The sequence below is a fragment of the Pelodiscus sinensis genome, chromosome 5, assembly GCF_052426305.1.
Source record: "Pelodiscus sinensis isolate ZL-2025 chromosome 5, ASM5242630v1, whole genome shotgun sequence".
NCBI lineage: Eukaryota > Metazoa > Chordata > Testudines > Trionychidae > Pelodiscus > Pelodiscus sinensis.
Window position 1 is genome coordinate 117949425 of NC_143056.1, and position 22968 is coordinate 117972392.

At 43.9% G+C, this 22968-nt stretch overlaps 1 protein-coding gene across 2 annotated transcripts in view; it reads left to right on the forward strand.

Annotated features, from left to right (window-relative positions):
* The first annotated feature begins 394 nt into the window (after nt 1-394).
* Nucleotides 395-22968, forward strand: part of MOB2 (MOB kinase activator 2) — a 174178-nt gene continuing 151604 nt past the window's right edge. The window contains exon 1 of one of the 2 annotated variants that reach the window (XM_075928198.2): nt 395-654. In XM_075928198.2, coding sequence (XP_075784313.2) covers nt 638-654 — 17 coding nt within the window. In that variant the 5' untranslated portion in view covers nt 395-637. The remainder of the gene's footprint in view (nt 655-22968) is intronic. The other variant, XM_075928202.2, reaches the window with a different exon arrangement.

The following is a 22968-nucleotide window of genomic DNA, read 5'->3' on the forward strand; positions in this document are numbered from 1 at the left end:
ACCTCTTTCGGATTTTAGAGAAACCCCCGCCCCAAATAGCAGCAAAACTTAAGCGCAAAAAAAAAAAAAAAAAGTAACCGAGCGGGACCGAAAAACACAAATAGCAGCAAAAATTAGGGGGCGGAGAAATTGACGGAGGAGAAGGGGCTGGGTCGCCTCGCGCCCCCCAGTTTGGGAACCCATGGACTAGATGCTAGTCAGCTGGCCGGACTGGGGGCAGAGGTTCCGCACAACAGAGGTTCCACGTGTCCCCAGCCGCAGGCGCGGACTACATTTCCCACAGTGCGCCGGGCGGGGTCACGTCCGGGTTAGCCGTGGTGGGGGGCGGGGGCTTGTGTGTTTACTTCCGGCTTCCCCGGGAGTGTGGCTGAGGCTCAGGGCACCCGGCGCAGCCTGGCGGCAGGAGCGTGAGCGGGGCCGGGCCGGGCCGCCCGCAGGGGGCAGAGGAGGGCGGGGAAGGGGGGAGCCAGCGCCAGCCCCGCCGCCGGGGGTGGGGGACGGGGCACGGCCGCCCCATGCGCGGCCGGAGGGGGTGGTGAGCTTGGGCAGGACGCAGGAGCCCGCCCGCCTCCCGCCCCGGCTCCTCCCCAGCCCCGCGCCCAGCGCCACAGCGGAGCAGGCGGCACCCGCGAGAGCCATGGACTGGCTTATGGGGTGAGTCCCGGCGGGGGGGGGGGGCAGGCTGGGGCCGGGGGGTGCAGCCGGGGCTGCTGGCCTGGGTCTGGGGGGCTCGGGGGGGGGGGGAAGGGCTTCGTGAGTGGGGCTGGGGGCGCCGCCGGAGCGTGCAGCCCTGAAGCCGGGTGCGGAGCTGGGGATCCTCTTGCTGTGCCCAGTGGAGACGGGCTCTCTTGTCAGCACCCCAGGGATGGGTCCCGTGCAGGTTTCTCCTGAACTGGACCTGGCTTGGGAAGGACAAGGGCTAGGGGCAAGGTGCGTGTGGAGAGGCGGGTGGATCTCTCTCCTATCTGTGAATGCAGGCGAGACTAGCAGTGGCAATGTTTCCCTCTTACCTGGGGTCATGGGGCGCCTTTAAGCAGCTGGCTCCGTGAATGGGAAGGGACGCATTGCCATGAGCTAACTTTAGGTGATATGGGAACCCAGGGCCTTAGGTGGAAGTGCATAGGAGGACGCGGAGAACACAGAAATCAGTGCAAAACACCAGAGTGAAAGCCTCTTACTTAACCTTTCTCTGATAGTAGCAATAACATTTAATATAGAGACTGTTGGTTACACTTCAAAGGTGACAGTGGGTGAACGAAGGAGCATATACTGGGGTGGTAACAAACTTTGTTGTGCTGTGAGAAATATGGGCCACAGAGGTTGGGAAGCACAAGGAACAATGAAATAGCACAGGATTCCTCTTCCTGCTAAGGGACCAGAGAAATACATGACAACTCAATTGTTCAGGGCTGAAAGACAGTACGTGTGGTCTCCAGCAGTGACATTAAGAGAAGAAATACTGTATTAGAATATGCGTATAGGGCCACATAGTGTCAAGCTCATAAAATGGGATTATTTTTGGGTTCCTTGTCTATTGATTACTATTTGGAGGTTGCTTTACTGGCTTATACAGTAGGAGAGATGCAAAATAACTTTCTCTGTTCTGCAGATTAAACTGTATAAGAGCAACTAATTTCTCTCCTTTTTTGGATATAAAAAAGCAGGCATTGCAAGTCTCAACACATTTCTGTCAGCTAGTGAGATTGCTATTTCTGCAGCAGAACTTCAGCTTTGAATTAAGAGTTTGCCAAGATCTGATCTAAATGGCTTGGTGGGGAGTGGAGGAAGACACCTCAGCAGAGATTAAAACCAAATGAGTGCTGTGCCAGGAGACTTGGATAGCATGGGATTTATAGTGCTAATTACACAGAGACAGAAGGTAGAAAGCGATTTGCTGCTAGTTTTATGTTTAAAAAAATCTTAGCAAGAGGGACATACCTTCAATAGAAGGGAATGACCTGATATATTATCAGACTCCCAGAGAAAGAGATTTAATTGCTTGGTGCAGCAATTTTGCTGATGACCTCTACTCAGGTGAACTGTGAATAACTGTGTTGCAGAATCAGGTGGACAGTAAGTTTTGTGCTTTCGTGATGCTTGATCTTAAGTTAGTTGAGGTTGTACAATGTTTGATCCTTTGCATGCTACTTTATTATCTATGCTGCATCCTTGAGAAATTGACAGCTGTAGAAAATGGGATGACAAGTCTGCTGTGTTGCTGGTTATTTACTTAGAAAAACTACCAAGTTCTTCTTCTTTTCTGAGGATTATGACTAATAAGCTAATGGGCATGGACTCCTGAGTATTTGCTGGGAGATCATGTTCATTAGGCTTTCCTAGAACAAATGAAATAATAGAAGTATAGTGTTAGAAACATGCCAGACCTTTTTGTGTGGTATCCGTTGGAAAGCTGGCATCTTGCAGATTAGGTGGAAATACTTATTGGGTTCCTTTCGATTGTGCTTTTAGTGACTTCTAAGCCTACCATACTTACTTTATATAAACAAATCTAAAGAAACTTGAGTATCATTGTGGCAAGCTCAGTGGCAGGAAGCTTCAATTTTTTTTACAGTTTATCTCACTACTTACACAGAAGACTTATATGGCTTAAGATGGTTATTTTGCGCCCATTTTGTACGAACTGTGTCAACATAACAAAGTTTGGTTCTTGGCTAGTTGATACTAGACTTTCAGAGTATTAGACTATAAATTTTTCTCATCCCTAATCTTATAGCTGTTGGAAGTTTGCTGTGTATTACTGCTGTCATTGTACAGGTGATATTTCCACGGTGGGCGAATTCACATTGGAGAGGAGAACATCTCTATGACTACTGTATTCTAAATCCTGGCTTGTGCATGTTTGTTCTTTGCTGTTACTTGATATTTATGTTAATGACAAAACCTTACAGTGTGTACCTAGCAGTCTTTTGCATTGTCATAGGGTGTGTCTTCACAGCACAGTAATATCAAGTTATAACCCCCAACTTGATTCCTTTCCCACATACAAATCTATAGCTCAAGTAAACTGCTTTAAGCTCAAGATAGCTAGCCAGTACAGGGACTGAAGTAGAATGCTGCAAAAGTTCAAGCATAAGCTAGTAATGCAGTGGGGATACACCATGTCATCAGAAGACAGTGATTCGATTAGTACCATAGAATCACTGGACTGCGTGTAACTCATGTTTTGATTGTTGCTCTAACTCGAGCTAGGTTAGTGTCAGTGCAACTAAGCTGATTGTGCTAATTTGAACTAACTGTACTCTGGAGACACATTCTTTGTTTCAAAGTTTGTAGAAGTTTTGTGTATATGTTGCTGATAATGAGTAAAAAAAACAGTGGATATGTGGGCAAGGGAGGTGGTGGGGGAAGACAACAGCTTCTTGCAGTTTGTCAACCTGCAGCTCTTCAGTGAAGACACTACCTACTCCAGCAGGAGAGGTTCTCCAATCAATGTAGGTACTTCACCTTCCTCAGCAGTGGTTTGTTGAGAGGAGAAATGCGCAAGTGGTGTTAGGTTGGTTTAACTACATTGTTTAAGGACATGGATTTTTTTTTTTTTAACACCTCAGAGCAAGACAGTTTTACTGATCTAATTTTCTAGTGTAGACCAGGCCTCTGTCTGTCCAAGTTGTTGCTTCCCCCAGCAGTGTTCTGTGTGTTTGTGACAACATTCCTCTGTTTACTGAAAACTTAATGGGTTTTAGTTTTACAGCAGGGCTTTGCCTTATCTTCAACTAAAATTGCAACTGTTTCCAGCTCTTGCAAGGGAAGGGAGGAGCTGCAGAAAAGGGGCAAGAACAAAATGTTGCACTTTGGAATTCCACCGGTTTTTGAATGAATTTCCTCTCACTTCTGCATATCACTTCACCAAGTCTGTATGCTAATATCCTTCTGTATCAATGAGAGTGGTATGGAAAGAGTACTATTTTTATTCCTTCTCAATAAACTCTTAATACTGAATTAAATGTGTTAGGACACCAAACATTTTTTTCCCTCATGTTGTCAGTTCTTCTCCCCCCCCCCCCCCCTTCTCTTTCTTGAATGCTTTGGACCAGAAAATGCTCTACATGTTAAACTTCGTATCACTATAGAAACTAGCTTTCAAAGGCAAATGAGATTTCTTTGTTTAAAATATAAACTAGACAGCAGTTGCCGCTAATCATGTTCTAGCTTCCCACTATTCCGGCTCATCTCAGCTATATTGCACTTAGACCTCTTTATTCCTTAAAGGTCCTGTACAGTTGATTGTTGTGTTAGGCAGTGGGGGAAGGGGAAGTTCTAGTCATACCATGGAGGGCAGCAGCCTTAGTGTCTCGGATTGCTACAGAGCACTTAATACATAAATAGAAACTGGAGCCTATAAACAATAGTGAATTTGTCAAAGATTAGGCAAATAACAATCCTCAGGGCTGGCCACACACCAGAGCATTGCTGTGATCTGTTTGGTAAATTGTTGTTCTCTCAAATGCCTTAAAACTGTTCAAGTTCTAAGGAAAAAAAGCTGCATAATTAAGCGATTGGGATACATAGAATTGCATGTCAGTTTAAGATCCAAATAAATGTTAAATCTTTCCTTTCCCGCTTAGATGTCTTATCTTTCTGCTGAAGGGTTCCATAACAATGTTACTGTTTGAAGGGTGTGTTCTCTTTGGTATATATGTGTAATTACTATTAGTTACAGTCAGAGTTGGTCTGGAAAGAATAGAGCAATAAGTTGTGCAATATCTTGGATCTTTTATGAAAAGAAGGAAAGCTCAAAGTATTCCCATTGTACAAAGAAAATGGGTACCATGGTTTTGATTGGAGACTACAGATGTTTGGGGGGTAGTGTTCATTGATCTGATAAGAATCTAAGCTATACACTTACTATTTCATTTTGAAAGTAGACTGAATTGATAAAGATTTTAGCATTATTTATAACATTAAATGTAAAAGTAGCAACAAAGACCAACAATGTTCCTTCAGTTGAAGCCTTTTAAATTTGAATTAGGGGTGCAAAAACCTGTTTAAGGATATTTAAATTTAGATTAATCAACTAATCGAATAATCAGTGCAACTTGCATTGACTACTTGATGAATTGATAAGGGTGCCTCTGCCTTTGAAATGTGGCAAGAGCCCTGAAGCACTAGAGGAGTATTGGCCAGCAGGGAACTCAAGCAATTCCCCAATGGCCTGTGCTCCCTGCTTTTGAAATGTACAAGAGCCCTTTTGAAGGCAGAAGCGCTTCCAGTTCCCTACTGTGCCGCTCTGCCCATGGAGATGGTGCTGGGGAGAGCTGTTTTTTAAGCACCAGCAGCTCAGAGAGGCAGCAAGCTGGGGAGAAAGCGACTAACTGAATCACCAGTCGATTATCCAGTAAGCATATGCTTATTGGCAGGGCTTGACAAAATCTATCCAAATAAGCAGGCTCCTGTGGAGAGGAGGGGCGGTGCTACAGCCCAGCTGGGGTGGAGAGGAGGGGTGGTGTTACAGCCCAGCTGGGCTGGAGTGGTCCTGGCCTGCTGTCAGCCCTGCAAGGCTGCTGGTTATCTGGTTACCTGTAGAGGTGAGGCTTACCAGATAATCAGTTACCTGTTCACATCCCTAACTTGAATTTAAAACTTTTAATTGTAAAGGACAAAACCTTTTTTGAAAATGCTGTTGTAACAAGACTTAATTACTCTTTACATTTTGGATTCTGATCAGTTAACATCTATGCCAACTCAAGAGTGACTTATGCAGAGCAGCTTTACGTTCCACAGACTTAAAAAAAAAAAAAAAAAGAGAGAGAGAGAATCTAGTTTGCCAACACTACCTGTTAACCGCAAACTACTGCTTTATGGAAGGACTTAGGTGGTGGGAGAAAAATGAGTGTAAATAGTGAAATTAAAAAGAATGTAACTGTATTGCAGCAAGCTATAATGTTCCCTTGACTAACGTTTCTTTGTACTGTCATCTTTTACAACATGGAAGACCTTGCAACCTGAGTCAATTTGCTGCAATCAAATGCTGTCCTTAACACTTGTTTTCTTTTGACCATCCACAAAAGAGTGGAGTGAGTTGCAAATAGTCTCCTAAAACACAAACCTGCATAGTCTTATCAAAGAGTAATGTGTTCCTCCTTCACTTCCCATTCGTACTGAGGAGACTTTAGTGATTCTCCCCCCCCCCCCCAAAATAATTATAAGTTAGTTAGCTTTATCCTATAGTAAGAACCACTTGAAAACAAGTACTAAAGCAACTCTGTTCCTATTCCTTTTCATTTTGTCTCATCAGAACTCATCCTTGCAGCCACCAAAAGGCAATATTTGATAGCTCACAACTATGTCTTGGTAGCATTCATCTGTATCAGAAAAATGTCTTTAAAAAATATTTTAATAGGTTGTAACACTCGTGCAAAAAGGCTTGTTTGATCCAGGACTGAAGAGAGAGATGTCAGTCTACAGAGACTTGATACTAAGGGAGTTAAGAAGGATGGAAAATATCTGTTTGCTAAGGACTGAATGGCTAACTTAATATAGCTTCAGGGGGTAGTTGGGTTAGTCTGTACAGGGTAAACTTAAAAAACAAAAGGTCTGGTAGCACTTTATAGACTAACAAAACATGGTGGTGGTGATATGAGCTTTCATGGGCACAGCCCATTTCTTCAGATGACTGGAGTTTGTGCCCACGAAAGCTCATACCACCACCTACGTGTTTTGTTAGTCTATGAAGTGCTACCAGACCTTCTGTTGTTTTAAGTTTAACTAATATAGGCAAGTAAGCAAACTGCTGTAAAATGGTGTTAGCCTTTATTCATCTATTCCAGTAATGGGCAGCTTAGTCTAGTGATTTGGTGGCATGAGTGGCCCTTGCTAGACTGTTGAAATCAAGAGGGTCTCCTGGGATAGGGTAGTTTTACTATCTGCACTTGTGTACCTAGGATTTGTAGGGGGTGGTGACTGAGCTATAGCAGTGCTTTGTTTTAATGCAGAGGGAGCATATTGCTCTCTCATCAGTGTTGCATGCCCTTGTTTTATCTGCATGTCACTTTAGTAATATTGGGCGGGGCAGGGGTAACAATGTGGATGGAAATCAGTGGAAGCTGGCAACCTTGCGTGTGGACAGCACTGAACAAAATGTATCTTAGGCTACATATAGAAAATGGGCTGTATGTGGCCTTTGGGCCACAGGTTGCCCATCCCAGCTCAATTCAGGCTAATTACCTATATCCAATATCCAGTCCTCTGGACAAACAGACTTTTACCCTATAGGTGAGACTACTGTTTTCCAGATTCTTGTTTTGCAGCATTCAGTAGAAAACTAACTGGAGAACCTAGGACACAGAAGTTTCTTGGTATGTTTAGCTACTAGTTTTTCACTGTATTGTGAAACAGCAAGGCAAGTTTGTATCCGTTTAGTAAACCACAAACTATCTTTTATGACAAGATTGTCTTCAGTTGAACAAATATATGGGACTATCCATTTAACATTATTAGAAACGTTTCCCCAGGAAAGGACATGTTAAATCCATGCTCTTTGCGCCCAAATACACTTTTTGCATGTCACTGGACTTTGTACATACCTTTAAACGAGGGATTCTCAAATATCATTGCAGTGACCTCCTTATGCCAACAAAAATTACTACCTGACCCCAGGAGGGGGACTGAAGCCTGTATGCACCCAAACCCTGTTGCTCTTGGTGGGGCAGGCCAAAGCTCAAACCCCACTTCCCTGAACGGCCTGGGGGGAGGGGCAAGAGGGGTGGGAAAGAGAACCAAAGCTGATGCCCAAAGCCCGCATCTATGTATAACACGCACTTGTGTATTACCCACAGTTTTTCTATCGTGTGTGTGTGGCTTTTTTTAATTAGATTTCCCGCGGACGTACATAACCCACAGAGACTTCTGCCGCCTTCATAAAAGGCTGATTTTATCATGTTGGTCTTGTCATCTTTTAATATGAGTAAAAATCAACTTGCATAAGATGCAGACGTGTATACCCCATGGGGTGTGGGAGGGGCATGGTTGGTACAAACATGGATAACCCAATTATATTCGCTAATTCATGGTAGTGCTGATGCTGCTTTCATATGGCTTGGGGAGACTTACATCTACATTTGATACCCAGTGTGTTCATCAGCTCACTCCTGCAGCAATGTCTATCAGGCCCTAAGCAAAATAACTTGGATAAGATGTGCTCCATTATTTGTGGCCAGTGACCACGGTTGCATATAGGTGTCTGCCTCACTTTTCCATTTAAAGAGGGTTTGTCAACATCTCCCATGAGATGTTCTGAGGCAATTCAATCTATACCAGTCTTTTAGACATAAATCAACACTTGGTAGTTCCTCAGCAAGGTCAGTGACAAGCTGTTTGTTTTGAGCAGTTGAAATGCTCCATGTGACTGGCTCTCCATTGAATCTCAGCATTGATGCTGATGTTTGGCAAAAGTCAACATGGTTTCTGTAAAGGGAAATCATGTCATACTAATCTGTTAGAGTTCTTTGAAAGACTTAACAAACATGTGGACGAGGGGGATCCAGTAGATATAGGATACTTAAATTTTCAGAAAGCCTTTGACAAAGTCCCTCAGCAAAGGCTCATGTGTAAATTACATTGTCATGGGATAAGAGCATGAACGTGGTTGAGAAAGCAAGATGTCTGGGCAACTCGTCTACCCTGTGGAGGCTGGATGTGATAGAACTAGGAGCCAGTTGAATGGAGTCAATTTGAATGTCCCTGATGCTCTGCACATGGCATTGTTGAGTATCGAGGAGTTTAGTGTGACTGCTATGGAAACTGCACTGCACACAATAATTAGCTGCAGAATAGAGCAAAGCAGTTGATGTGGTTTGCTTATCAGATAGTTGACACACTAATCGACTAGTTGCTCCCACCCTCCTTGCTGCCTCTGTCAGAAAGAGGCAGCAAGATGGGGGGGAGAGGGAGAGAAGAAGGGCTGCTTTGGGGGACCCAGCTTAAAAGTTGGTTCCCTCCAGCTCTGACAGAGGGGGCGAGGCACAGCGGCAGCGTTCCAACTTTGAAATGTACAATAGTTCCCACTGGGGCTCTTGTACATTTCAAAGATTGAAACGCTGCGTGGAGCCCAGGGCAGGGGACTCCTCGCTGGCCCTGGTTTCCATGCAGCGTTTCAATCTTTGAAATGCCCAAGAGCTTCTGCTGGGGCTCTTGTACGTTTCAAAGGTAGAACGCCATGTGGCACTTCTGCCTTTGAAAGGTAGCAACAGCTGGGTGGCTCTTGCTATGTTTCAAAGCAGAAGCGCTCTTATTGACTAATCAAATAGTGGATGGAAATTACATCCACTATTCGATTAGTTGATAATCTGATTTTAACATCCCCAGTTTGTAGTCTGTGGACTGAAACCCATGATGGTCAAGCCAGTTTCCTGGTAAGCACAACATGAGACCTGACCTTGCAGTAGTGTTCTTCAGGTGTTGTCCAAGGGGCAAACTGTGGTCCAGTGTAATTCCAAGTTACCTTGGGTTAGCCTCATGGATGATGCTCTCACCACAGAACTGCACATTGAGTTCGGCATCTGCCTTTTTTATTGTTCAGATGGAAAGCTGTCACCATGGTGTTTTCCCCCTAACTTTGCAGTGTTGGAAATAATTAGCCATTGTACTTAGCTCTTGGGCTAGGATGCAGCTTAATGGTATGCAGGCAATTCAGCAGTTACTATACTAGGGATATCAGGAAAAGCTTGGTGCTTTTTCTGAGATATTAATCATTTTGCATGCTGGGTTTCGATTCCATTATTGATGAATTGTTTCCTCCTCTTATCACTGCAGTTGCATTACTCTGCATGTAAGTGTATTTTAGGTTTCCTGAAAAGAATGTATTTTGTGTGTGAAGCTGTTTTTGCTTTTTTCCTACCCAATACTCTCAATAGTGCTTGTATGCAGCCATACTTGGCTCTCTAAGTTTCTTTCCTGTTTGCTTTCTGTGGAGGGCATAGCAGCACAGGGATGTGCATGCCTGTGAAACACTGTTACTTTCCTAATTTACCCCTGCAACCGCACTGACAACATTGCAAGCGGTATATCTGAGATGAATGTGCCCCTCAGTCTATATTGAAAATACTTACTGTCACTGTGTTTCCTTGTTATATCTAACAGGATACATTTTATCAAATAGAATGGTACATTTCTGCTTAAATTCAGACACCTTGAAATGAAGTTCTTGCTGTCTTCACTCTCTTGTCAATGTGTTTACCCCCTATTCCTAGAACTTTACTGACCTCAGTAGTAGTGCATTAACAGATCACATCAGTTCCTTTGAAGCATGGACTATATTTCCATCAACTGATAAATAACTTTGAAGAAGATTCAGGCTTCTATCTGGGTATCAGAAATAAACTCTTTAAAAGCAGCTGGCAGTGTTTTAGTTTTATGGAGGACAGAGTATGAGGAAACAGGTATTTGTTAATTTAAGTTAATATCTTCCAGTTGACTCTTCAGACACAGGCCTTCACTTGGACAGATTCATTTCAAGGCTGTAACTATTAATGACTTCCACTTGCCCATTTCAATAGCATCTGGTTATATGGCAAATACTTGAAGCAAGTCAAGCGTTATATTAAATGGTCTACAATGAATAGTACAAACAACACATTTAAACAAACCATACTGTGCTGGTTCCCTGTACTGTTTACCTAATCATATACCTTAGCTTAGCAGGATACTGGAAAGAACTCTGACTAGCCAAAAACCAGGATTCTGATGTTCCCGCTCAGGAATAAGCCCTTTTGTGCAACTGTTCTTGCGCAAGAGGCCAGTGTAGACAGGCAACATGAATTTCTTCCGCAAGAAAGCCCTATTGTTAAAATGGCCATCAGAGCTTTCTTGCGCAAGAGAGTGTCTACTGGCATGGATGCTCTTGCGCAAAAGCACATGCCAGTGTAGAGGCTCTCTTCTGGAAGAGTTTTTGCAGAAGAACTCTTCCGCAAAAGAGTTCTTGCGCAAGAACCTGCCGGTGTAGACGTAGCCCTAGTGTATTACCCTGTGTCCTTTTCTGCAGCACACTATTTCTTTTGCCTATTTAACAAGGTGAGTCACTGAAACTTGTTTTCTGAATGCAGTTTTTAAACATCCTTGTTGTAGTATTCCACCCACTTGATTCTGCAATACAAAAAGCTAAGGCGGCTTCCCTTGCCTTAGCAATCTCTGAAATGAAGGCATGTGATGCCTTGGCAGTGACACACTGATTTTTAGTACTGTTGAGGATTGTTAAATCAGTGAACCACACGAGCTCTTCTTGGTGAATAAAGAACAAACTTGGTCCTACTGAAATTTTCCTGCCAGAGGTTGTTCACACATCATGGGCAGTTAGAGTCCTGGAAGTGTCACCATTGTCGAGACTGCCACTTCTGCAGGAGTTCTAAGTTGCTTCACTTCAGTTATGTGTGTCGTTTTGACTTTTAACCGTTCAATAGCAGTACAGAAAGTTTTGAGAAGTTTTTCTGCAGCTGCCTGCTGAAGGCAAGTGTGTATACAGGAGAGACCCTAGTCAGCGCAGCAATGCTTCATGGAAACTGTAAAGCTGGGTACGTGGCTCCTGTGTCAGAAGGATCAGTGGCAATAAAATAGGACAGTCGGCATTATCATTCTAGAGAATTATTTTTCTTATGCTTCTCTTACTAGTAAACAGATTTATATGAATTTAAGTTTCAGTTAAGTACTCGCTTTTCATCATGGTGTGGTAGCACAATAACAAGATCAAAAGAAAGGGGTAAAGAGGGAGAATCCTATCTGAATGTTGGATTTTTACTGTTACCATAATGCAAGAACAATGGTGTACTTTGATTAAATAAAAGGGCTGCAAGGATGTGACACCAATAAAACACAATACTTATTGTATGTAACACAATAAATCTGTGGAACTGAAAGTTGTATAATACCACTAAAGCAACTTGCTTACTCTAATTCTGTAAAGATTAGATCATATTAACCAGAGTGTTCTCTGCCTTTGCACTAGCTAGGATAAAAATGGCAAGCATTTTCAGTCCTCATGTGTCAAGGCATAAGCTGATCAGCCAGAACCAGGAAGAAACTTTCCCCTACAGAGGTTTATGCTGCCTTCTGAATCAATCCATCATTGCTGCTGTCAGACAGGATATTGAACTCGGTGGACCATTGCTCTTTTTCAGTATGTCTGGCCCTATGTTCCAGACATTTATCTGAAATATTCTTTCTTCCTGTTGGAGAATAGCCTTTCCTCCAACTTAACTGCAAGCTGAAATATTTTTACTATGTTCACAGTGGTATTAAGTGCACTAGTTCAGTAATTTATTATCTGGAAGTTTTAAAAAGTGGCAATTCCATGTAGGTGTTCCAAGTCTGACTTTTACGAGAAAGCATTTGCATTTCCTTGAGGTCTTTACTGGAGGCTTAAGAACCAAATATCCCTCTTTCCATGCTTTTTCAGAGAAGTTGAACTTTTGACAGTATCCTTGTTTTCGAGATATGGGTCAACTCCTATTGTCATGTTTCATGCCCATCCATGTTAGTCTCTAAAGATGCCAGGATAAGCCTGTGCTTCTGATGTTTTCTGGTCCCCAAACTTGCATTAAGTTTGAGACCGTGTCTGTCAATGAGCATATGTTAATTATTGTAATCATTTTATGATACTGGCAGAAGAGAATGGACAGAATTCAAATACATTCCGTTCCTCAAGTGACGATATCCAGTTGGATTTTCAGGAGATTGGGATATTTGTTCAGACTGTTGTATCAATCACTGTGGTATTTAAATTCCTCACTTAATTACATATTGAGAGCTATTGGTTGGCCAGTTGTGTTTATCCATTTTAATGTGTCCCGTGCTCATTTAAAAATTGAGATGTGAATGGTTAACCAATAGGAGCTGCTCCAGCTCCTCGCCTGCCACACCCCTGCTCCTACCCTTCAATCGCCTGAACACGTTTACCCAGTTAACCAATTAAGCAGGATTTTACATCCCTAATTCAAAATAAGAAAGATATTAGAATGTTCTGTGATATCAAATGCTTTACAGAAGTCTGGATTATATTAACACTACTCCCTTTCTTAACCAAACATGTAATCTCAAAAAAGGAGAGAGTCAGATATTAAGATACAGTTCCATAAACCCATGTTGGTTTGCATTCATTTTGTTCTCTTTTTTTTAATTCTCCATTAAGCAAATCCTATATCAGCTGTTCCACTAGTCATCCTGGTTTGTTTGTTTGTTTGTTTGTTTTTTAAAACTAGCATGACTTTAGCTTTTCCCAGTCTCCTGGAACTTCTGTGGTGCTCCAACACTTAAAGAAAATCAACATTAGTGGTCCAGCAAGCTTCTCCGCTATCCCTTCTTAAGCTCTTGGATGCAAAATGTCTGGACCAGTTGATTTTTTTTTTAAATGTCTAACTTTAGTACCTTCTGTGTTAACATTCTACACAACTAATTTCTGGAAAATGTTATCAGTACACACAGAAATTAGCAATCTTCTCTCCAAATACAGAAGAGAAATATTTATTAAACATTTCTGCTTTCTCTGCATTATTGGGATAATTCTTTTCCATTTAGTAATGGAGCAGTACTATTGTCAGGATTATTTTTGTTCCTTTACTTAGATTCTTACATTTTGTCCTAAATAATGGCCATGGGTTTATTCTTGTGTCCCTTGTCTTTCTCCGTCAATTTTCTACAATTCCTAACTTCTGATTTATGTTCATTACTCTGTGGGGAGGTACAGGCAGTCCCCGACTTACACGGATCTGACTTATGTCAGATCCGCTGTTATGAACGGGGCTGCCCCGGAGTACACGGACTGCAGGACCTCGCAGTCCCGCCGCCCGTGTACTCCGGGCGAGAAAAGCTGCTCCGCGTCTCCCTGGTCTTCAGACCAGGAAGACGCGAAGCAAAGCCCCGGAGGGGCAGCCCAGGCGTGCCTGGGTTGCCTCGCTGCCCGAGCCCCCCCACGGCTTTGCAAAGCCGCGTGGGGGCTCGGGCAGCCCAGGTGCCCCGCGGCTGTCCCGCTGCCGGCGTCCTCAGAGGCTTTGCTCCCCGTCTCCCTGGTCTGCTGGTCTCCAGCAGACCAGGGAGACTGGGAGCAAAGCCGCGGAGGACCCAGGCGGCGGGACTGCGTTGCGTCTCGGTCCGCTGCCCGCGTCTTCCTGGTCTGCTGGGGTGGGGGGGGCGCAGCTACTACGCCCCCCCCCCCCCCTGCAGCAGACTAGGATTTTCTCTGGACGCCTGTGGCAGAGCAGCTGGGGCGCTGCCAGTTGGTCCCGCAGCGCCGCTCTGGGCACTACTGGACCAACCCAGCAGCACCCCAGCTGCTCTGGTCCTGATTCAGCCGCTGCTGGTCAGTTTCAGCAGCGGCTGAATCAGGACGCCTGGGGCAGAGCAGATGGGGTGCTGCTGGGTTGCTCCAGTAGCGCCGCACCTCGGCGCTACTGGAGCAACCCAGCAGCACCCCAGCTGCTCTGCCCCAGGCGTCCTGATTTAGCCGCTGCTGAAACTGACCAGCGCTGACTACAGGAAGCCTGAGGCAGAGTTGCTCTGCCCCGAGCTTTCTGGAATCAGCTGCTGATCAGTTTCAGCAGCAGCTGACTTGGGGATGCCTGGGGTTCTTAGCTGAATCTTTATGTAAGTCAGAACTGGCATCCAGATTCAGTCGCTGTTGAAAATGATCAGTTTCAGCAGCGGCTGAATCTGGACGCCAGTTCCGACTTACATACAGATTCAACTTAGGGACTGTAGGTTTGTTCCTATCTTGTACGTAACCTGGGGACTGCCTGTATAAGGATCTTGTGCAAAAAGGGTTTTTTTTGCACAAAAAGAAAATGTCCACACTGCTTGTTTTTGTGCAAAAACCCCTTGCACAAAAACGGATTGGAAGAGGTTATGCAAATGAAGCAAAAGAAAATGCTAATCTGTGCTTCGTTTGCATTGCCTCTTCCAGCAAAGCGCATAGTGTAGACATAGCCTATATATCTTGTCAAAAGGAGGTGAAAACCCTCTCATCTTGATTTTTAGCTTATGTGCCTAATGCTGAGAGAAACTTTCCCCAGACCGGAATGGTTGATCCAGGGGGCTTGATGTGGGGCAGCAGCAGGGGTCACCCACACCCATACTCCAACTATGCAGTGGGAGCCAGAGCAATCTGACAGCCTGCTCCGCTTGGCCCCCCTGCCCATCTCCCAGCCTGTGTTATGCTTCACCTTGGCAGCAACAAGCAAGGTGTAGCGGAGCAGGCTGCCAAGTCAGTCTCACGTAGTGAATGTAGGGGAGGCCGATCTCTGCTGTCATCCTATGCCAGGCCCCCCTTGGAAATCCCCCAGGCCACCCAGGACTCGGGAGGGGGGGTTCATAGGAGGTCAAAGTGGTGGGACTATGGGGGCCCCCCCAAAGCATGTGACCTGGAGCAGCTGCCCTGAACTATCCTATGAAGGGGAGGACTCTGCTTAATACACCTGGTCAAAGGACCTAAATATTTAATTAGAACAAAGGGACATCCTTATTTTAAAGATGGTTGGAGGTTATTCCCCACAATTCCTCTCCATCCCCAAATGAATGATGAACCCATTGTCTAAATCCTACTTGTTCGTTCATTTCAGAGTACAAATCTAATATGTAAATTAAACTGAAACCTGTTTTGCAGATCAACTCTATTCCATAAATCAATTTGAAATGGATGTCTTTGCTGGTGTATTTTAAACTATACTTGTGTTGTTAACCAAAATGATGAGAGCTACAGCAAAAATTTACAATGAATTCCTGTGTGAAGATATTGGAGTGGTTGTCAGAATCTCATAATAACCTTGGGTGATTTAAGTTCTCATTGTCATACCCGTGAGGGAAACATTCACCAGTGAATATGTAATACAGTAGTTGCCGACCTTTTTTTTTTTTTTTTATTCTGCAGCCCGGTAAACCCATTCAGAAACTTTTTGGTCCCCCATTCAGACTGGTGACATTTTATTTGCATACTTGCATATTCATTATGCACATTTTTACCAGCAGTGTGCCATGGCCCGGCATCGGTTGGTGGACAGGCAGTTGGGAGCCACTGATCTAATAGAATTTTATGGTCTTTCCTTGTGTGTGTTATAAAATTAAGATATCTTGTAATAGGAGCAAAGGAAAGCTGTCGACTCTGGTGGGAATGTTAGTGGGGTATTAACAAAAGCCTTGTAGTTGTGGTGTTGAGCATGGTTTGTGTTTTCCCGGCTAGCGATCTTGGTTTGTGCATTCTGTGTGTTTGCTTCTGTATTTAAAAACAGACACAATAGGCAACAAGTTAGTCTGCTTCAAGCCTATATATTTCCTGCAGAGCTACTTGTCTAACCAGAAGGCAAAGCCAATAGCTTTAGCTTTATTTTTAAGCATAATCTTGTCACTCTCTTGCCTTAATGTTTTATCTGTTGTCAATATGTTATGTTCCAGGCTTGAAGCTCTTTCTTTACTTACCTTCCCAAAGCTCCAGAATCTTTGTAGCAGAATTAAGTTAACAACATGTATGCGGGAGTACTACCTGCACGCATCCTGTTTGCTATCAAACTGTAGCTGGATGAGGTCTTATTCTTGCAGCCAACATACTTGTTCAGTGCTGAGATAAAGATTCACATATTAATGTATTACTTACGAGTTTAGGAAAATACTCTTGTCTGTTGCTGGTGTGGGCTTTTTAGCTTGTTTTGAAATATTTTTTCAATATACATAAGCTTTTTTCAATTAGCATGTGATCTTGGGGATTGCCTCTGCATACACAGCAAGACTAAAACAATCTGACAGTGGTGTGAATATTCACTTTCATTATGAAACTACATAACCACAGGTAAGTGCAGAGAAAGCGCCTAGGGCAGGAAACTTAAATTTTGCCCTACATACAACTCTATTTATGTATTCTGTATGTGTAGATGACTGAGGTGAGCAACTCTGTGAAGTGCCAGTTAGCTGCAGTTGTGTGCGCGTGTGTGTACACATGAAAATAAAACTTTTAGTTACTAAGTTTTTCAACTGCCTGCTGCTGGTGACTCTCCTGTTGGAAATGACAATTTCTAATGGTATAGCATCCATTGTCAGTTTTTGTTTGTTTGGAAATTGTTTAATATATTAACAGATATTAAAGTTATAAATATTTTTTGTTGCTTGCAAACTCAATTCTAAAGCAACATGGAATCTCTATAAACTCATCGGTCTCCCACATTGGTCATATATTTCTCTGCTCTTTAGCAAGTTTAATGCCACTCGCAGGTATCTGAGAATTAAATAGTAATTTTAAAAACCTGTATTTTGAATGTTTATGGTATTTACCTGTTAGAACTTTGTCTGGTAGTCTGAACATCATTATACAGGAAAAACTAGCTAACTTTTTTTTTTTAATTGCATCTTATAACAAGTCATCACATTAGCAGTACACATTTTTATAGCGTTATTGGTCCTTTTTATTTTGTTACCTTTGTTTTTTATGGACAATATATATTGGGAATGTACAGAAGGTGTTGATTGGAAATTGTGACCCCCCTCCCAAAATAAATCTGTCTTGGTATTAAATTACTGATATGAGTTACTGATGAGTCATTCCATTCATTAAAATAACATTGTTTCATCTTCTAGACCATTGACAAACTGAACAGCAGTATCATATTAACATGTGATCTTTAGCCATTGTATTTTCTTTTGTACTAAGTGCTGCCTATATAATATCACTAAAAATAAAATAGACTTTCAGAATCACAAGTAAATGGAGCAAAGAACTCGGATGTTTTGCTGGCTCATTGTACAGCCAGAAACCTAAAGTAACCATTTGAGTACTACATTTATTGCTGGCCCTTTGACATTGCCTTAATTGTACAGAGTATATGGATTCCCTATAATATTGACACTTTTAATGTCTGATCTAAAATAGTCTTTGTCCAAAAAGAGAACAATCTTATATATACTTAGATGTTTCTCATACGTGCTTGAATGCTATTAATTTAAATAAGTTAAATCAGTGTTTTAATTTGTTTCAGTGCAGTAGTGGGTAGGACATGGGGGAGCTTAAGTTAAATTGCCAGTTCCCATAGTTTAGTTTCTTAAACTTATTCCTGTTGGGGGGGCTTAGAAGAAAAAACTGAGGCCATGTCTCCACCTACTGGAAAATTGACGCTCTGGCAATCGATCTTCTGGGGTTTGATTTAGTGGATCTGATAAAGACCCGCTAAATAAGACGCTAAGGGCACCTCCATCGGCGACTGTAATCCTTGCTGTTGGGAGGAGTAAAGGAAGTTGATGGGCATATTGCTTCCATCATCCACCTGCCATGGAGACAGTGCCAAGCTTGGCTTAAGGTATGTCTACTCCAGCTATGTTATTTATTTCCGTCCTTAACAACACTTTTTTTGTGCATTTTTGCAGACCGTACCACAATAATTTATGCTAATCTTACATCATGTGCTGGTAATTTATAATGTTCTGGGTTTTTGAACATAAGAATGGCCGTACTGGGTCAGACCAAAGGTCCATCTAGCCCAGTAGCCTGTCTGCCGACAGTGGCCAGCAGATTTGTCTCCTGCCATCCTTCTCCAGCCTCTGACAAACAGAGGCCAGGGACACCATTTCTAACCCCTGGCTTAATAAAAACCTCCATGAAATTATTAGCGTCTCTTTAAACTCTGTTATAGTCCTGGCCTTCACAGCCTCCTCTGGCAAGGAGAACCTTGCTTGTCCAAGGTTCCTATTAGGAATGTTAAATACCAGTTAATTTAATAGTTGAGTAACCTCATGAATTCTTTTCGGTTACTCAGCTATTCTGTAGTCCCTAGGGACAGGGCTGGCAGTCAGTGCACTCCAGCCCCACTCCCAAGGAGACCCCTGTCACTTTGCGCTGCAGCCTCTCTATCAAAGGCAGCAGCGTGGGATGTCAGGCAGGAGCTGGTCCATGAGGGGAACCAGCTTAAAAACCAGCTCCCCTTGAGAACCAGCTTCCTCCTCCCTCTTCCCTTCCCCCCCCCCCCCCCCATGCTGCTGCCTCTGATATAGGATGGCAGCAGCTTCTGGACCTGGTGTGAGCCGGAACTGTGCTTGGACTGCCTACCTCCTAATAAATGCAGAGTCGAAGCGAGGGTAGGTCTCTCACCCATCACAAACCAGGACTGAGGCTGCTGGCCAGCTTGCTTTAAATAAATAAATTACTGGCAGGGTGGGGGAAGGGAAATGCATGTAGTCTCAAGCAAAAGCTTGTCGGTTAATGCTAATTGGTTAATAGACTGCACTATTACATCCCTAGTTCCTATTACACATTCTGTGTCCTGTGAAGTATAGCAGGAATATACTCAAACTTTCACAAACAGAAATAAAATGCTGATCCTCAGATGAAAATGAGTAAATACTTTGCAGATCCCTAAGGTCTATCTCTTCCCCTATGAAATACTCTTCTGAATCTAGAAACCTCCATCTCTGTGATGGAATGTGTTGTCGCTGGTTTTACTGACTGTTAGTGCTCATGTTAAGGAAAAAAACTGAGGTTGTAGTAGATTTCTGACGTTGAGCCATACTTGGTCAATATCCTATCCTGGGGTGGGAAAAGGGCCTCAGCAGGCCGGATGTGGCTCGCCATGTGGGTTGATCCAGCCTGTGGAGGCCCCGCTGTTCTCCCGCCCCCAGGCCAATTAGGGCCTGGGGGCAGGGGGAAGCACATGAAGTTTCCTCTGCCCTGCCTGGAGCACGTGGCATTTAGAAGTGGCACATGCTCCTGGAAGGGTGGGAAGAGGCTTTGCGTACTCCCTGCCCTGATTGGCCTGGGGGTGGGGGGAGAGCATGAAGTTTCTTCCGCCTTGTCCCCGCCCTGTGAGAAGCCTGTGGCACTTAGAAGCGCCATGTGGTCCTGGCAAGGCAGAGACTTCACACAGTCCCCTGCCCCCAAGCCCTGATTGGCCTGGGGACAGAAGGGGGGGCACACACAGTCTCCTCCCAATGTCAAGGGCATGGGCACCTAGGGAGACCTTCTGGGGGGGGGCAAAGGTGCTCCCCCACGCCCAGACCAGTCATAGTCGGTGGGTGGGAAAGCAGGGAAGTATCTGGCTCCGCCCCTTCCTCTTGAGGCCCTGCCACTTCTGGTGCAGCCCAGGGCCACTTAAAAAATTTCTGAAGTGGCTCCTGGCAAAAAATTATTGCCCACCTCTGTCCTATACTAGAATTGGCAATCTGTCTGCCATCCAGCCTGTTTTTAGTGGAGGCAGATCTTGCAAAGCCCTATTTTTCTGTGTATGTGGGAGGGAGGGTGATGGTGGTGGGCACTTCTGGGAAAATAACAGTGAAATCGTTGTATTTAACATAAGCCCTGGCACGGTATCCAGAAATGTGCAGCACCAGGCTGATTAATATTTTTGGATTGGAGCAGCGGTTCATGGCATTTCAGTCCTTTTTTTCTTTTTTATCTGAAATTAGATTAGCACTTTGTTTTCAGTGTGTGCAACAAATTGTTCTTTTGCAAAGTGAATAAAGTATGACACCCAAGCTCTGCAATATCAGTAAAGTCCTACCAAATTCTCAACCATGGAAAAAACCTGTTATGGACTGTGAAATCTGGTCTTTTCTGTGCATTTACCCTATATGGCACCAGTTTCACCAGGGAGACTGGAATTTCTCAAACTGGGGGTCCTAACACAAGGGAGGCTGGTGGGGGGGGGGATCACAATGTTATTTTAGGGGGCATTGTAATATACTGTGCCAGGGCTTATGTTAAATACAATGGTTTCACTGCTGTTTTCCCAGAAATGCCCACCACCATCTCCCTCCCACATACACAGAAAATAGAAATTTGCAAGATCTGCCTCAACTAAAAACAGGCTGGATGGCAGGCAGATTGCCAATTTATAGTATAGGATGGGTGGGCAATTTTTTACTTATTTTTCTACCCTTATTTCTTCACTGCATTCAGAGCTGGATAACTAGAGTGGCAGCTGTTGCCCAATTCTGAAGGCAGCACCCCCAAATCCTGTCAGTATCCCTGCAATTACAACATTATGAAATTTCAGATTTAAATAGCTGAAATCCTGAAACTTGCTATTTTTAAAATGTATGACCATGAATTTGTTAGGGCCCTAAATATTAGACTCCAAGGCTATGTCTACATTATGTGAAAGATCGATGCTGTTGGGGTCAATCTTCCAAGGTTCAATTTAGCAGGTCTAGTGAATACCTGCTAAATTAAAACTGAGAGGGTGCCCCATCATTGCTTGTAGCTCTGCTTCTCCTGAGGCATAAGGAAAGCCAATGGGAGTGTCTGTTCCTATTGACCTCCTGCTGTGTGGACCATGATTTTTAAGGTACACATCTCAGCTACGTAATTATCTTAAGTCAACCTTATGTCTACACTTGCACCCTCTTTCGAGAGAGGGATGCAAATGAAGACATTTGAAATGGCAAATGAAGCCGGGATTTAAATATCCTGTGCTTTATTTGCATATTTGCATTATGGCTCTGTGACGTAGTGGGGGTACTTGCTGGGCTGTGGTGACCCCTGCTGTCTGGAGCAAGACCCAGCAGGGAAAGCCTCACTAGGCCAAGGTAATGCCAAACTTGTTGAACCAGTGGCCAGACACCCCCCATGGAGAGGAACAAAGGAAGGTGGAATGCTGCCCTGGCTGGGGGGCAGGGCTGGTAGAGGGTTAGTTAGTTCCTGGCTGGAAGGCAGGGAATAAGGAGCTGGGGAGGGGGCTGGGACTCCCCTATCTCAAGGGGGGGCACTGAGGCCTCTTAGCCCCAGTTCCTGTAACCAGATTACATCTGTGCTGCGCTGTGCTGGAGGAGCAATAAACCACCCTCAATTCCACTGTCTGGTGGAGTCTGTTTGTGCCATTTCGGGGTGCAGGAGACGGGGAACCCCCAACGCGCCGTCACAGGCTCTATTTTGAAATAACTGACGCTGTTAAGATGCGGTTATTTCGAGAGAAAACAATTCTCTCAAAATAACCCTTATTCCTCATACAGTGAGGTTTACCAGTTATTTCGAGAGAAGGATTTTTCCCTCAAAATAACCGCGTCTTAACAGCGTCTGTTATTTTGAAATAGCACTTTCAAAATAGTGCCATAACATGAATATGCAAATGAAGCATGGCATATTTAAATTCTGGCTTCATTTGCAATTTTGAATGTCTTCATTTGCATCCCTTTCGAAAGAGGTGTAAGTGTAGACATACCCCTAGACAATAAAGCAAGAAGGGACCAACATGATCATCTTCTCTGGTATCATTATCTCCTCTTCTTAGCATCAGATGGTGACAGAGCAATCCAACAAAAATCCCTGTTTCTAGTTATGGATGTAAGCGGCTAGTCAGCTATCTGATAAGCATAAGCAGAGGCAGCAAGAGGGAGTTAGCGGGGGAGGCAGGAATCCATGCTAGAGGGAGCTGGCTTAAAAGCCGGTCTTCTCTCTCTCCCTCCCCCCCCCCCCCCCCCTCAAGAGTCTCTGCAGCGGCAGGGGAGGCAGAATCACAGCAGGGAAATGGTGCGAGTGGGGACTTAAGCTGATACTGTGTTCCCATTGAGGTGCTTCAGTCTTTGAAATGTAGGAAGTGCCAGACAGCAGACTCTAGGATCAGATGCAGTGTAACTGGGCAGATATAAAAAGGAGGCCTATTGCACAAACTTTCTTTGGGGGAGGAGGGGAGCTGTTGATTTTATGCTCCTTTAAATGCAGAGAAATCTATAATCAGGTACTCTTAAGAAGAGTGTAATGAAGAAGAGAACAATGTTAAAGAACCCGTTTCCCCCACAGATCTCTCTGTTGCGCAGCAGATGGTGGTAATCTACTGGACACATGATGAGAGACAGTGAAACTGGGATGTGCAGCGTTTAATAGTATCCACTGCCCTACATTCCCAGACATCTTGTATGTGGCTATATGAGGCTTAACTCACAAAACAAACCCTCTCCCTGCTGTAAAAAAAACCCCTTCCCTTTACCTTAAACTGAAACTTAAACAACAAATAGTCTGGTAGCACTTTAAAGACTAACAAAACATGTAGATGGTACCAT